Source organism: Mustela erminea, chromosome 13 (assembly GCF_009829155.1).
Source record: "Mustela erminea isolate mMusErm1 chromosome 13, mMusErm1.Pri, whole genome shotgun sequence".
NCBI lineage: Eukaryota > Metazoa > Chordata > Mammalia > Carnivora > Mustelidae > Mustela > Mustela erminea.
In genome coordinates, this window is record NC_045626.1 from 55941432 (window position 1) to 55957383 (window position 15952).

The 15952-nt window shown below is 41.4% G+C and overlaps 1 protein-coding gene across 1 annotated transcript in view; it reads right to left on the bottom strand.

Annotated features, from left to right (window-relative positions):
- Positions 1-15952, bottom strand: part of LAMA1 (laminin subunit alpha 1) — a 158921-nt gene that overhangs the window by 13283 nt on the left and 129686 nt on the right. The window contains exons 46-53 of the mRNA XM_032310545.1: positions 15256-15389; positions 14291-14441; positions 13416-13540; positions 7955-8105; positions 7180-7324; positions 5899-6040; positions 2580-2694; positions 2224-2394 (exon numbers count right to left, since the gene is read on the bottom strand). Of these exons, the coding sequence (XP_032166436.1) occupies positions 2224-2394; positions 2580-2694; positions 5899-6040; positions 7180-7324; positions 7955-8105; positions 13416-13540; positions 14291-14441; positions 15256-15389 (1134 nt within the window). The remainder of the gene's footprint in view (positions 1-2223; positions 2395-2579; positions 2695-5898; positions 6041-7179; positions 7325-7954; positions 8106-13415; positions 13541-14290; positions 14442-15255; positions 15390-15952) is intronic.

Here is a 15952-nt window from a genome sequence, read left to right on the forward strand (position 1 = left end):
ATTACTATGTGATTTTTTAAATTACTGTCTTATGAAGGTAATGTGGAATATTAAACAAGTAAGCAATTCATTAAGAATATCTATCTACATCTAACACAACTCTTTTATTTTATATATGGCCTTCTAACCTCTGCTCATATAACTTACATTTGGCATTATGCTCGTATCACTAACCATATCAGAGATTACCATTTCTACATAGCCTTCACACTTTTTTTTAAAAAAAAATCTTACTTATTTATTTGACAAAAAGCAAGATCACAAGTAGGCAGCAGCAGGCAGAGAGAGAGGGGAAAGCTGGCTCCCCGCTGAGCAGAGAGCCTGATGTAGGGCTCCGTCCCAGGACCCTGAGATCATGACCTGAGCCGAGGGCAGAGGCTTAACCCACTGAGCCACCCAGGGACCCCGAGCCTTCACATTTTTTATTGCTATATTATGTGCCAACAAATAGATACGTTTGAAGTATTGATCAATTTTTTATTGTTAAAAATTTAGTTTCCAATTTTTTCTTACCGTACATAATGCTTTTACCTGTGAAATTGTTTCTAACATTTCTAAAAGTGGGATTAAAAGGTTTAAGAGTTTGAAACTTATTAAAGCTCTGAGACCTATTTTGCCACATTAAAAATAGCTCCACCAGCAGAACTGGAATACAAGTGTCTCACAATCTCTTTGTGAGCCTTGGATGACAGCATACCATTTTGCTGACATAGCAGCAATTTTTGATTAGCAAGTGGTCCTGTTAAGAATGGTGGAGGAAAACAGTCTGCCAGTTCTTTCAAAAGTGAACCACAGAATTATCATGTGACCTAGTAAGTCCACTCGTAGGTACATATACCCAGAAGAACTCAAGGCACTCAAGATACCCAAACAAATACTGGTATGTGAATGTTCATAGCATTATTCATAATAGCCAAAAATGTAGATACAGCCCAAATGTCCATCAGTGAATAAATTATGCCATGTACACACAGAAGAATATCAATTCAGCCATAAAAATGAAGTGCTGACACCTGCTACCACATGGATGAAACTCCAAAATACACCAAGCGGAAGACACGGACAATCACACGCTGTATGAGCCCATGTCTGTGAAATCTAGAGAACAGGGGGTTGATTGACCAATACAGAAGACTGGCGATCGCCAGGGATGAGGAGTGACCACTTCATGACACAGGCTTCTATTTGGGATGACAAAAATGTTTTGGAACTAGACAGAGGAGATGGCCTCACAACATTGTGAAGCACTCAATGCTACTAAATTGTTCACTTGAAATAATTACTTTTATGGTTTTATGGTCACTTGAAATGGTTACTTTTACATGAATTTCATCTCAACTAGGAAAAAAAGGAAAAGGTAGAGTCCATACACCTTTGTGTCATTGTTAGACCTTCTCCAAGTGGCTCGGGAGGCATGAGGGGTCCACAGACTGGTGTTCCAGTCCTGCTTCTGATCTAAATCAGCTGTGTGACCTTGGACAGGATAATAAGGTTCTCTGAACCCATTTCCTCAGCAAAATGTAGGAAACAGCATTCACCTCATGTGTGGCTGTGATCATTACACAGCAGTGTCTGTGAAGTCTCATGCGCGATAGAGGACAGCAGGCTGCGAGCTGCAGTTAGATGACCCCTACTTCATCGGACAAGACATTAGCATTCTGTAAAGCCTCTTCAGATTGCATGATTTATGCAAGTTTGAGCAAAGGAAAGAGTAAATATCTATGCTCTGAAAATGGAATATAAATATGGAAAGCCATCAACTTTTCTCTCTCCTACCACTGGTTCACTATTTATCACAGGCCACATTTCTTTCTATCCTATTTGTAGATAAGGGAAATTGTGCTTCTTGGAGCAGTATACTAAAAAAACTCTATAAAAATTAAGGATTTGCTACTGTCTTAGCCTTAGAGTAAAGAGTAACAACCCTAACATGGAAAAAAAGCCCAGTTTGTGCTATCTGAGTTTGAAAAGAGCTAGAGGTAGACAGCAAGTTATCTTCTCAGTAGCTAGACAAGGAAAATGGACTATGTAACAGAGCAATCGCTGATTCCGAGGGGAAGGACATTCAGCGGTGCAACTTCTATTTATTGAAATGCACACTCATAAGCAACTGGCCACACAGCTACAATAAATGTTCATCACTAAGTCATTCACCTAGTGTTTCTCGAAGTCAATTCCTTCCTGAGCTCCTGGCTGAATAGCAATAACGTTTGAGCTACTTACCCCATGGGCCGGTAGATGACCCTGCTTCTCCCCCTCTCTGCCCAGGGCAACCAGGATGATGCCACTGCTATTCTTGGTGGCAAATGTGGCCAACAATTCCGATTCTGGTAACAAAGGCTTGGGTGGCAGTTCAACGTAGCCACCTTTCAAGAAGCTAACACTTCGGATAGGCTGGTCACAAAAGAGAGAAAGGAACACCATTAGGTCCACCGGAATGCTGCATGGCCCATGGTGGGGGCTACTGCCAGTCTCCTCTTCATCCCTCTTCCATCCCTCCACTGGCTTACATTTTGTTACCTTACTACATGGGTAAGTCAGGGGGACCTTTATAGAAACGTTTTATTAATGTTTCTCACCTCCAATATACAGCCTTTTCTCACTCCATATGAATTTCTGAGTAAATCAAAAGTTGATCTGGCTATTTCCAGGTTTTTGATACAGCCCACATAGCTTTTGCTGGTAACACCCCTCCTGTGGGGAAGGGCATGAGAACAACAAAATTTGCGTTTTATAACTCCATTTTTTTTAACAGTTTACTTAAAAACAAGATCCTTTTTTTTTTTTTTAATTATTATTATTTTTTAAATTTCTTTTCAGTGTAACAGTATTCATTGTTTTTGCACCACACCCAGTGCTCCATGCAATACGTGCCTTCCCCAATACCCACCACCTGGTTCCCCAACCTCCCACTCCCCGCCCCTTCAAACCCCTCAGATTGTTTTTCAGAGTCCATAGTCTCTCATGATTCACCTCCCCTTCCAATTTCCCTCAACTCCCTTCTCCTCTCCATCTCCTCATATCCTCCATGTTATTTGTTATGCTCCACAAATAAGTGAAACCATATGATAATTGACTCTCTCTGCTTGACTTATTTCACTCAGCATAATCTCTTCCAGTCCCGTCCATGTTGCTACAAAAGTTGGGTATTCATCCTTTCTAATGGAGGCATAATACTCCATAGTGTATATGGACCACATATTCCTTATCCATTCATCCGTTGAAGGGCATCTTGGATCTTTCCACAGTTTGGCGACCGTGGCCATTGCTGCTATAAACATTAGGGTACAGATGGCCCTTCTTTTCACTCCATCTGTATCTTTGGGGTAAATACCCAGTAGTGCAATTGCAGGGTCATAGGGAAGCTCTATTTTTAATTTCTTGAGGAATCTCCACACTGTTCTCCAAAGTGGCTACACCAACTTGCATTCCTACCAACAGTGTAAGAGGGTTCCCCTTTCTCCACATCTTCTCCAACACATGTTGTCTCCTGTCTTGCTAATTTTGGTCATTCTAACTGGTTTATAACTCCACTTTTGAAAAAAGGAATAAAAATGGGTCTACAAGTAAAGACGATTTGCTTCTATAAGTCATTCTGCAGAAACGTCTAGGTCTTCCTCTAAGAGGGATATTGATGGTGAAGACTTCAAGTCACATGAATGCTCTTCTTAGGACCAAGGAAAGGGGCTGAATTTAATGAATTAGACTAAATGGCTATCTAAATAAAATGTTTACTATTTTAAGAGAAGATATTATAGTCACTGCAATTTAAATATACTCATTAAAACATGGGCCAGTTACGAAAGACAGTACACAGTTATAAGGAAATAGTAGCATGTAGACTGAAACCCAAGTTTCATGTAGGGTAGAAGATGGATATAAGCCTCCCATTGAAGCAGGTGTGGACAGAACTACTCCCTAGGATCACATGGTTACAGAAGTCATTGGCCATTGCCCAACTACATAGTCATGAACTTTGTCCTGAAGGAAATAACTGCATTTGGTAATGTCTAAGATTATCCAAATCCTGTTTCTTTGACTGCAAATCAGTATGTTATTTTTCTTAAGTTGCCACACTACTGGCTGGGGCAAGGTTCTCATGTAACCAAGCTCTAATTTCCAGAACATGGAGATGACTGAGTTATACTCTGAAGCATCAGCTAGTCACAGGAGAACTCTGAAGTCACATGGTTTCCAGTTAGAGTCCCATTTCATTTTTCTCTCTTCTGTGTTGAGCAATAAGCTGTAGACCAGGAGGCAACTAGTTGATTTTGCATGAATTTTGACCTTTCTGGAACTCCATTTCTTCTTTATAAATGAAGAAGCTAAGCCTTGATAGATACCCAAGTTCCTTCTAGCATAAAAGTCTGTGATTTGGGATATCTTCTTAGAAAATGGGACCTTTTCTCCACTGTCTACATGGTGTCCAATTAGGTCCAGTACAGATGAGGGGCAACACAGCTTGTTGCTACAGGACTATCCACCCCTGCTGTCACTATGTGAGGAAACATCTAGAATCTGGGATTAGGAGACAGGTTTCCAGTCCTGGCTCCATCCTGGCAGTGGTAAGACCTGGAGCAAGTGACCACTGCCCTGAAGTTTAATTCATTTCCAAGATGGGATAGGGGCATGGTGACTGTGGTGGTAAATGGTGTTTCTTGGAACTTCCAGAAATTTCTGGCAAAGAGAAAGGGTGAGGAGTAGATCTGGGCTGCTTAACTTACAGCATCCAGAGTGGGTGCACATCCATGTGGCTTATTAGGATTCCCTATAAGAACTTGGCTGAAGATTGGATAGTGCTACTAACTTATCTGAAGACCACTGGGCTGGATGACTCAGTTGGGACATTTGATAATCCCACTCCCTGGTATCCATCTTGCCTTGACTGCTGGCCATTCCTATAGAGTTTTTTGTTTGTTTTGGTTTTTTTTATGATGTGAAACTTAGGGCTTAATTTGTCCAATCCAAAATTATAACACTGAGGACAATGACCCACAGAGAGCTTATGTCAATTATTAAAGTCAAGTCACAAAGCTAAACATGAATTAGTGTTACAAAATTATTTCATTGTCTCCTCTACCATCTTTTCTCTAACTTCCTGATGCTTGGCCTTTCAACTTTCACATACATTATTCTTTCTCATCACACAAAAGGGAAGTCCAGATGAGTCTGCAGAGAGCATTTTTTTTTTTTTTTTTTTTGGTCTGGAAAAAGTCAACTAAAATCTCAGGAAATCTGAACTAAAATCTCAACTAAAATCACAGGAAAACAACCTGTGATGGAAAATGGGGTCTCTAAATATTGTAGAATATTAGTAACAATTGGTAAAGATTTCTAGATGTTCTAAAGGCCACAAATAAAAAAATCATTAATTTTACTGTAGAAGGGTTTCTTTACATCCTAGTAATACGACACATAGTGGTTTGAACCAAAGCAGGTATTACGGGTTAAAATTTGTCCCCCACAAAAGGTGATGAAGTCCTAAACCCCAGGACCTGGGACTGTGACCCGATTTGGAAATAGGGTTGTTACAGATGAGATCACATTAAGATGAGGACATTAAGGTGTCCAATATGACCAGTGTCCTTATAAAAAGGGGAAATCTGGACACAGACACACACAGAGGGAGGACAATGTAATAAGGCACAAGAACGTTGTCCACAAAGAATGCCTGAAGTTGCCAGAAGCTAGGAGAGAGGCAAGGAACAGAGTCTTTCCCATAACCCTCAGAAGGAAGCAACTTTGCTGACACCCTGATTTTGGACCTGTAGCCTCCAGGGCTGTGACAGAGCATACTTCTGTTGTCTGTCCCCTGGCTTGTGGTGCCCAAGGAAGTTAGTAGCCCGAGGAAGCTAACACATTTGGCAGTTACAGACATGATTATGACACGTGAAATACCTTACAATTCTTGACCTAGGTAATCCACCCACATATATTGGATCTTTATCTAGACGATTGAGATCCGAAGATGCTCCTGGAGTTTCGCCTTGCTTGGTTTCTCTATAACTGGTGTCATACGCATCGATAACTGCTAGGATTCCTAAAAAGAAGAACCAGGAAAATGAAAACCATTTTCTAACATTAAGGTAAAAATGAAGTTCATTTATAAATTCTTTCTTTATAAATTCCTTTGCATTCTGCACATTTGACCGGGGAGTGTTCTGGACTATTAAAGGACACGTGAAAATCCTCGGTACAGAAGTCAATGAATCCAGAATACATATTGCTGAAGGACAGCAGTGCGTGTGTGTCAGGAAGAGAATGGATTTGATCTTTGATTCCAATTCACTACTTACTGTTAGGTAATGCTCTTGGAAGCCATAAAAAAAAAAAAAAGAAGTATAATATTCTCCCCAGCAATATGTGAATCCTGGCATTTAGTATTTCAAAGAAAACAATGGCTTTCTATTAGAAGATCATTCAAGAATACCCAAGAAGCTAAAGTAAATAAAAATTGCTGATAAGGAAGATGTGGTTCATATACACTATGGAGTATTATGTCTCCATTAGAAAGGATGAATACCCAACTTTTGTAGCAACATGGACGGGACTGGAAGAGATTATGCTGAGTGAAATAAGTCAAGCAGAGAGAGTCAATTATCATATGGTTTCACTTATTTGTGGAGCATAACAAATAAGATGGAGGACATGGGGAGTTACAGAGGAGAAGGGAGTTGGAAATTGGAAGGGGAGGTGAACCATGAGAGACTATGGACTCTGAAAAACAATCTGAGGGGTTTGAAGTGGCGGCGGGGGGGTGGGAGGTTGGGGTACCAGGTGGTGGGTATTATAGAGGGCACAGATTGCATGGAGCCCTGGGTGTGGTGAAAAAATAATGGAATACTCTTATGCTGAAAATAAATAAAAAATAAATTTTAAAAAATTGCTGATTTTGGAAGGATTTCTTCCTTCCTTTCTTTCTTCCTTCCTTCCTTCCTTCCTTCAAGTTTCTAGAGACAAGAGAGGAGGGGAAGAGAGAGAGAGAATCCCAAACAGGCTCCATGCCCAGTGGAGAGCCCTATGCGGGGCTCGATCTCACAACCCTGAGACTGTGACCTGAGCCAAAATTAAGAGGCAGACATTAAATCTACTGAACTACTCAGGCGTTCCTGATTTTGGAAGGATTTCTATTCCTACGAGGGTGGCCTGTACCATCTCATTGCCCTTCTGTGCACTTAACTTGCTTTCGGTTTCTCTGGAAGGCGATTTTGTACCAGGTTCCATTGTTATAGCGTCTGTCTGTAGTAAGGGCAAGAGGCCCTGAGCCCAGGTCTACTGTAACTCTGACTCTGCCATGCACCAGCTCGATGGATAAAAAGTCTTTCTGTGAAGAAGAGAAAGAAGTTACCCAGGGCTACATCGTTCTCACAGATTCCCTTTTCCTTCCTGTTGCAGGAGAGTAAAACCTTCCAAAGTCAAACTCAGAAATCTGGATCTGGCCCAACCATCAGAAGTCTCTGTTAGGAAAATGAAGTATCTGGGAAGACTTTCTAGAGTACTACACAGGTATAAAGGAGAGAAACACATTGTTGCCAAAATCTACAGTAAGAGAAGTGGAATCTTTGTATCATTTTCATTTAGATTCATAAATGGGCCAGTCCTACAAAAAAAACTAGAAGATTGAGAGAAATCAACCCCACAATAGAATAAAAACAACATTAAGTTCCCATAGATGGAATTCAATGAAGGCCACAGTGATCAGAATGAGCAATGAACAAGATAGAGGAAAGTCAAAATTTAATAACAAATATCATTGATCTCCACAAATGGTAGGATGGCTCTTTTCTACATGGTGCTCTCCTGTATTTTGCAATGGTTCTTCAGTGAATTTATAACATAAAAATATTTAAAATGAGGAACTAGTATGACAAACATATGTACGTCTTATATTTGTATGTGCTCACAAAGAAGTCATTAAACATAAATATCCTCACAACAATTTGAATATACTTACAGTGCCATTTGAAGCGAGGTAGAGAAGCAGCCCGTTGGGTGAAAAGGTACTAAAAAGCATAATTATCTGAGTCCCCGTCGTCCGGAGCGTTCTCTCCACGACCGAATACCCACTCCCATCAAAATGGAAGGAGGAGTCTTCATTCTGTGGGCTGCAAGACAGAGCCGAGGAAACACAATCTATTATTCTCAGGAAGGCGGTTAAAAAGAAAGGATACCTTTACTGAGGGCTTCCCCTCACAAACATTGTGGTAGAGCTGTTATTTCCATAATTTGATAAGTCACTGTAAGACCTATCTTAAAATATGTTGCTAGATTATGCAAGACAAAATCCAGTTGCTTTCTACAGAAAAGTAAGTTAACTTAGGCCGTGTTCACTGGAAGAAAAAAGAAGAAAGGTCTTCAAAGGATGGATAACTGCTATAAATATTTCTCTTTATCAGGTAGATTTTCATTTGTTCTGACTTCCTTTACTGTCACTGTCCTTTCTTAATTCCAAAGCTTTCAGAGTAATTTTTATATTAACATTTTATCATTTATCTGCTGGCCTTTATATTAACATTTTAAAATTTATCTGCTGGTTTTAAGCAATGCATCAGTTAAACTAGGATAGTGATGGAAAACAAGTATGCACCAATGTAGCAGAAGGACCACTTTACCAAAAAAAAAAAAAAAAAAAAAAAAGAAACAAACAAACCATCATTGACAATAGCACCATCTCAAAAATATGTCAGGTGTGCTTACAACAAAGTTATTTAAAAGAGACCTTGGTACTTCTCAGGTCTGTGTGTTTTCTGGTCATCCCCATACCTCAAAAGGCTGACTTTATTCACTCTTCAAATACAAAGTAAGTTTATCTGGAACATATCACAATACATTTAAAAAATACATTTCTGGGCTTCAGAACCTGGATGTGGGGTTTTTTTGGTGGGGGGGAGGATATGAATTTGCACTTTCCCCAGCTGAAGGTGTAATACCCAAACTCAGAGCCACATCTCTACACAGGACACGTAACCAAACGGTGACACTGTTTCCATTAACAAAAGAAAAATATCAGTGCTTTATGAAACCGGAGGCTTCAAGCTGACAGCTTCCTGTGGTCCTGCTTTTTTGAAAGATTTCTGTCCCTTGACCTTTCTTAGAAGTATAACTTAAAGGAAATGCACTCTGCATGAAGAAGATATGGTTTAATTCTCTATTATTTCATTCTGAAACCTGTGACTTTCTGCAGGTATGTTCCATTGCTCTGTTTCTTGGCTGGTCACAGTTTCATGTGGCTAACGACACAGACTCTAGAACCAGACTGCTGGGGTTCAAATCCCTGTCTCCCTCTTTACTAGCTGTGTGAACTCAGAAGAGTTACCTAACATCTCTGTGTGTCATTACCTTCATCTGTAAAATAAGGACAATAGATGCTCTCAGGAAGGGCCATATATGATTTAATACACGTAAAGTCCTTTAAACAGTGCTTGGCACTTAAATGTTCACTCCAGTTAGCTCTGATTATTTTGCTATGTTCAAAGGACCTCAAAGGGATGTCATTTTGCCTATTAAAAGCAGAGCCTCAAAGATTAAGTACTTTGTCCAAGGGCACACCCAAGAAAATGGTGAAGCCATTTTTTAAACAAAAGTCCAGAAATCTCTCTAGTCCTGCTATGCACGCCTTCTCCCTCTCCAGCGCTAATGAGTTCCCTGTTCTTGAGGAGGGGAGCTCTCTGTTTCTGGTTTCTTTCCATCAGCAGGGCCTGGCCACATGAGTTAGCCACAATGAGGGATGCACTCAAATGAAACCATGTTTGTGCATTTCCTGAGAAAGTTCTTGCTCCCCCTCCCCGGCCAATGACACTTTTCTGGGGCTTGTCCCCTTGTGTCTGAGGCTTCTGTTCTAACCATGAGACCCACAAGTATCACCAGTCAGCCCAGGTGCCTGTTCCCAGGTGGGCCACAGGAAGGCAGCTCTGGGACCCTGCACAGGCAAGGGACTCTGGGTGGTTGCCAAAACAACCTTACCTCCCCAGCTCTCAGCTCAACGAGCCTTTAAGAATCACTAGTCCTCTGATGCAAGCTCCCATGATAGGGGGTCACACCTGCTCTACTACCCATCAGCACTCAGGGCACCTGTATGACAGTGAGTGGCGGGGACACCTGGGCCCCGGGCCTCTGATGCCACTTCACCTGTGCCTCCACTTGCCACAGAGAACTTCCTCTGTGCTTCCACAGGTGTCTTTCCTAGAGACCAGGAGACGTTGGAGAAGATCAACTCTAATGACTAATGCTGACATCGCCAGCAGCTAGCAGGGGCCTGGAACACGGGAGACTGGCCTGTCCCAAAGGTCCCAACACAGCCTGTCACAACATCCACTCATCACTAATACAAGAATAAAGACCTGTTAATTAAATAAAAAGGTTTTTCCATATTTAGATGAAAACTGTTAGAATCAATGGCTTACTGTATAATGTCCTTTAAGAATTTAAGAGATCATAATTATAAACATATGCCAAAAACATATAAAAAAGGCAAATATATTCAAAGAGGAAAAAAAGCAAAAAAAGAAAAAGTCAATTCGTTTCCTTGGTAATAGAAGTCAAAGGTAAATGCTCGTTCTGAGAAAATTAATTTTTAAATCTAAAGGACATCAGAGGACCACACTAATGATTTAATAATGGCAGATTACTTAAACAAGAAGGTCAAAAGCAATGAATTCTAATCACCGATCTGCTAACATTGATTCATTTCCTAGAATTAGTTGGTTAACTCTAAGCCAAAGTCTTCATCTAATAAGTAGGGGAGGTTGCCTAAAATGAAGACAGCTCAATTTAAAAAGACGGACAGGGACACCTGGGTGGTTCAGTTGGTTAAGCGACTGCCTTCAACTCAGGTCAAGATCCCAGCGTCCTGGGATCGAGTCCCGCATCGGGCTCCTTGCTCGGCAGGGAGCCTGCCTCTCCCTCTGCCTCTGCCTGCCACTCTGTCTGCCTGTGCTCATCTCTCTGACAAATAAATAAATAAAATCTTTAAAAATTTAAAAATAAATTAATTAATTAATTAATTAAAAGATGGACAGAAAGCGCCCCCTTGTGTCTGTCTCTGCACCTGCCCCTGCATGTTCTATGAAATGTAGGCAACTCTGAAACGCTTTTTAAACAGTTGGGGATCAAGTGAGTTTGGGACTGCTGCAACTCCAGCCGCTCTCGAGGACATGATTAGTGTGTGTAAGCATATCAGAGGCTCCGATGGCCTCACCATAAGACAGTATACTTAACTGTTTCACTCAGTGCTTCCCAACAATTTATAGTCGGCACACACCTTATATCCCCACTTAGAAAAAAGTATTTATTAATATCCTATTAAACTAGTATTCTTTTAAAAAATATACTTTAGGTAGGCAATATAAAGTAGTCAATATAAGGATACTTTAGGTAGTCAATATGGTAGTCAATGTAAGGATAGCCTGCTGATTTGCTCCGTACCCAGAAAACCTCTGTTTGAGCTAATGAGTCAATCTGATCCTGAAGTTCATGTGGGTGGTCAACCTTCTACCAAAAAAGCCAGTTCCAGGAATAGGGTGGAGGCCGGTGGGGCCGGGGGGTGGGTGGGCAGTGGGAGCACCTGCTAATCCCTCCTCTCGGTCTGTAGCAATCTTCATCTTTCCCTGGGGGTCCAGGGTGGGTGGACATGTGGTGGGAGGGTTTTCTTTAGAGAAGAAACCAATGGCCACATAGAAAATGGACTTCCTCATTCCAGCAAATGAGGAGAAGAGCTAGTAGTCATTAAATTCCCTCATTACTGCAGTTCAAGGCCAGCGGTATTATTATTGTGTTACATTAGTCCCCATACAGTACATCATTAGTTTCTGATGTCGTGTTCCATGATTCATTGTTTGCATATAACACCCAGTGCTCCACACAATCTGTGCCCTCCTTAATGAGTATTAAGATCAGGGGTTTAAACATAACCCTGAAAGTGATGGGTGAACTTAGGAATACTGCAACAGCTAAAGTAGGGGGCATTTTCTGTATTAGAAATTTTTGAGCTCTCTTAAGACTTTCCTCTCTATAAGTAAGATTAATGATCAGGGGTCAATCTGTGACCCAGAGCCCAAGGGTTGGAACCGTTCTCAAGTTAGAATCACTAAATTGCTCGGGAAACTTCCCTATCAGAAAAACAGCATGAGGAAAAAGTGATGGGGAGTTCTCGGCTCCCAGAGTTCTAGAGCTGGTGTCATTATCTCATGAGGCAGTATCATTTTTTAATCTTATTTGCCAATTACAAAACCTTGGGTTTCACATGCTTATTGTCAAGAAAATAATCCTGAGGCATCTACCTAAAAAGCAATGGACTGTGACTGCAGGAAGCTCAGAGTGGAACACTGGGGCCAGGGGTCTCGAGTTTATGGAGGATTTTCATGTACATCATGGTTAAGGGTTCATCACCAGTGCTGGGAGGGAGGACAACAAGATTTTCATTTTCCTATTCTGGAAAGAAGAAACCAAGTCTCCATGAGGTGAGGTGACTTATTACAAAGTCACTGAGAGAGATTTGGTAGGAGAGGGAGCCTGAAACATTCAAACTCCAAAGCTAATATTTTTTTCAGTCATAAGGCTCCTAAAACCAAACTTCTGGTCATGACTTTGAAAGCCAGTGAAGTCAAGGGAAGGAAACAAATAAAAGGCTCAAACCACAAAATCCCAAGCTACGAGCCCTAAGAGAAAACAGCTCTGACAGTAACAAAATGAAAACTCGCCCACGAGTTTCTAAATGTAATGGGAGTTGCTTCCAACTGATCTTGTCACGGCTCCTTGTTAATTACAGATATCTATCTGGACAGAGCAGCCCATTAGATGACAGAATTATATCAGATGTTACATTTCTCTAATGGCAGAAGCAATCTATTGTCTTAATTACGAAAGCTTGAGGAAGCGAGATTTGTATACTTCTGGGGTTGCAGTTATCTTTTTAGAAACGAAAACGGGGGCTGTTGAGCTCGGTGAGATTGTTATTAAATGCCTGCTCCTATAGCAATATCTGCCAAACGATGTCAGGGAGTTGATCTCCGTTGCCAAAGGCATTTAATTTCTAGAATTCCAGAATTTAAGAATGAGAAAGTATGTAGCTATAAAACCTGGTGGCAGAAACCAAATTCTCAAGTATTTTCAAACTGAAGATGTACAGTGATTTATCAAAGATTATCCCACGGCTCTCAGGGACAGAAGGTGCTTTGAGAAGATATCTGGTGCTTCTCAAGGATATGATCCACGATGAAAGCATATGAGACCCAGAGAAAACTACTTCTTAAAGGTTAAAAATGATGCCCAGGCTTCCATTAGTAAATGACCTATGCCCTATCCTTTGGGGTAAGACGACTGACATGACAGACTCTGGGCCACCGTGATGGGCATGGGAATTCCCTAAGCAGCTATGGGACATGAATGACTGTATATTAAATTGCGGGGCCCATTACCTTCCAAAGCAGCCATGGCACTTGCCCTCCCGTTCAATATAGTTCCACAGGCCAATGGACTGTCCGTTCAGGAAGACCTCTCCCATGCAGCCTTTAAAATGAGTAACCTTCACAGCGGGAGACTTCTAATATAAACAAACAAAACACAATCCACATGAATGAGGAAAGGAATACGTTCTCTATGTGCACAGAACTCCTTGCTGGGAGCTCAAATCTAACATCCAAATTTTGAGAAAACAACATCCAGAAAAATGGCCCCATTGTGGTCACTGGTTTCCTCCCAATTATTAAGTGTAATTGTAGAAAGAGCGATAACCAGACAGGTTCGCAAAGACCACCTCAGTTACCAGGGGCCCTGGAGAGAAGCCCCTTTTACATGTAGGTGAGGAAACAGAAGCTCAGAGCATGTTGGTCAGTAATGAGGGCCTGGCTGGAACTGACCCCCTTACTCTCAGAACACAGAACCAAATCCAAGTGACTCAACTTCATCCAGTAAGGGGAGAGGGGGTATAATAAAATATATACCACTAGCTCTGGTGTTAAACACTAATTAGCTTTATTCTACCACTAGGGTTAGAAGAGCGATAAAAGAAATTACAGAAATGAATATAGAATGATGAATTCCCTGTTTCAGTCCTGGAAAAGAAACTCAAATCGCAAAATGGACCATTGGCTTCCTTTCCATTTACGCTCTTTATTCGGCAGGACCCTCTGCTTTATAAAACCAGCCCAACTCTGAAAATGTGCTGTCATTATGCAAAATCACAGAAACGAGAAATGTTTATCTGCCTTGGATCTGTTCAATAGTTTAAGCATACTAGATTTAGGGAAAAGCAGCCCATCAGTCCTGTTCAGATGAACGTCTTGAATGTTACCTTGATCTGTCCTCCAAGCCCTCCAACAAACATGAGCGTTGAGTTGTTTATATCGAGAACATTGGCGGTTCCAGGGGATTTACTTGTTTTTGTTGGTGGCTTCTGAGCTGCGCTCATTTCTTTTACACTCAATGAACCGATGTTTCCAAATCTATGGGTCACAAAGAATTACAGAAAGAACACTTTCAGAATCCCACATCTGTCCGCGTTAAGTACACATCTGTTTCTAGGCAGTCTCCAGGCTCTTCTCGCCACATTCCCTGCAGCGGGTCCCCCCACTGGTCTCCGTCTTCCAGTCCTGTCCACCCCATCCCCAGTTTACTCGCAAAAACTTGTGGAGAAGGTCTTCTAAATCATAAATTGCATTGTGTTACCTTCTTGCTTAAACCAGTTACAGATGATCAGTTAATTATTTGAAACAGGCTACTGCCTTCAGTATTACTCCTTTTCCACAAATAACAAAGCAAAAGTCAAGAATTCCCAGCAACAACAAACCATAAGATTACAGAAAAGTAAAAAGACACACCTTAAGACAGACTTTGCAAGGAAGAATTTTGCTTTGTGTCTGAATTTTAAGAAACCACACTTCCACTTGGATCCCTGCTTTCTTTCTTCTTCTACATACACACCACACCCCCCATGTGGGATTTCTACCATGTTGCCTCTCACTCCTCTCTGTGGGGGAGAACTCAGTTTACTGGTCCCCCAGCTTGAGACCTAACATTCTAAATGTAACAAACGTATAACATTTTTCTTCTTTTGATCATTGATTTTGGTAACAAAGTTTATTTCTTCTATAATGGGGGGGGAGCCCTTATTTCTATAGTTAATCTAAACCAACTATTCTTTAACTATAATCTAAATTCCCCCAAGTTTCAAAGACTATATGATGTGACAACCATGTTACAAACTTATAAGGTACAGTTTCAAAAAAAGAGACACTTGGAGAGAACTTTCTCTACTACCTGGTTACATAGATACTGTGCCATTTGTTGTCGTCAATTGGGAAGTCTGGAAATTCCAACCGCGTGGACCCGGAGCCCAGATCCCAGAGAAAGGCCACCTTCCCCCGCCGCATCTCCACTGCCAAGAAATCAGACTGGGGTGCGGGCATGAGCTGGGATGAGTTTACATGCCGAATGTTTGCATGACTACCAAAACATGTTAAAGAATGAGCTCCTAGAACATTTCCTCTATTCTTAAAAACAACAACAAAAACCTCAAAAACCCGCCTTTTGTCTTTAAATGTTCCCCTCCCTGGAGCTGGAGCAGGACTCAGAGTCTTGGAGATGGTTACGCCATTGTTCGATAATGGTGCCCCTCCCAACCTTGCCCTGCATGGCCCTGCACAGTCCCTTCCAGAAAGTTCCTCAGAAACACTCACTGTCACAGTAACTTACAGGGAACAGAAGGAAAGGCACTGGACTGGTCTGCCCAATCTGAGAAGGCAGTGAGTGAACATGAAATACGTAGTAAGACAGGAGTCATGATACCCCATAAGGCGGACTTGCATCTGTTCTGCACCTCTGCTCCCACGAAGAGGTTTCAGAACTTGTGCTCGTTAATATTTTCTGCTCTCAGACCCACGAGGGTTCTGACCCATTCCCCCTGGCCGCCAAAGGTATCAAGTCGGTCTTCCACAGGGGACTTGCCCCTCTGGGA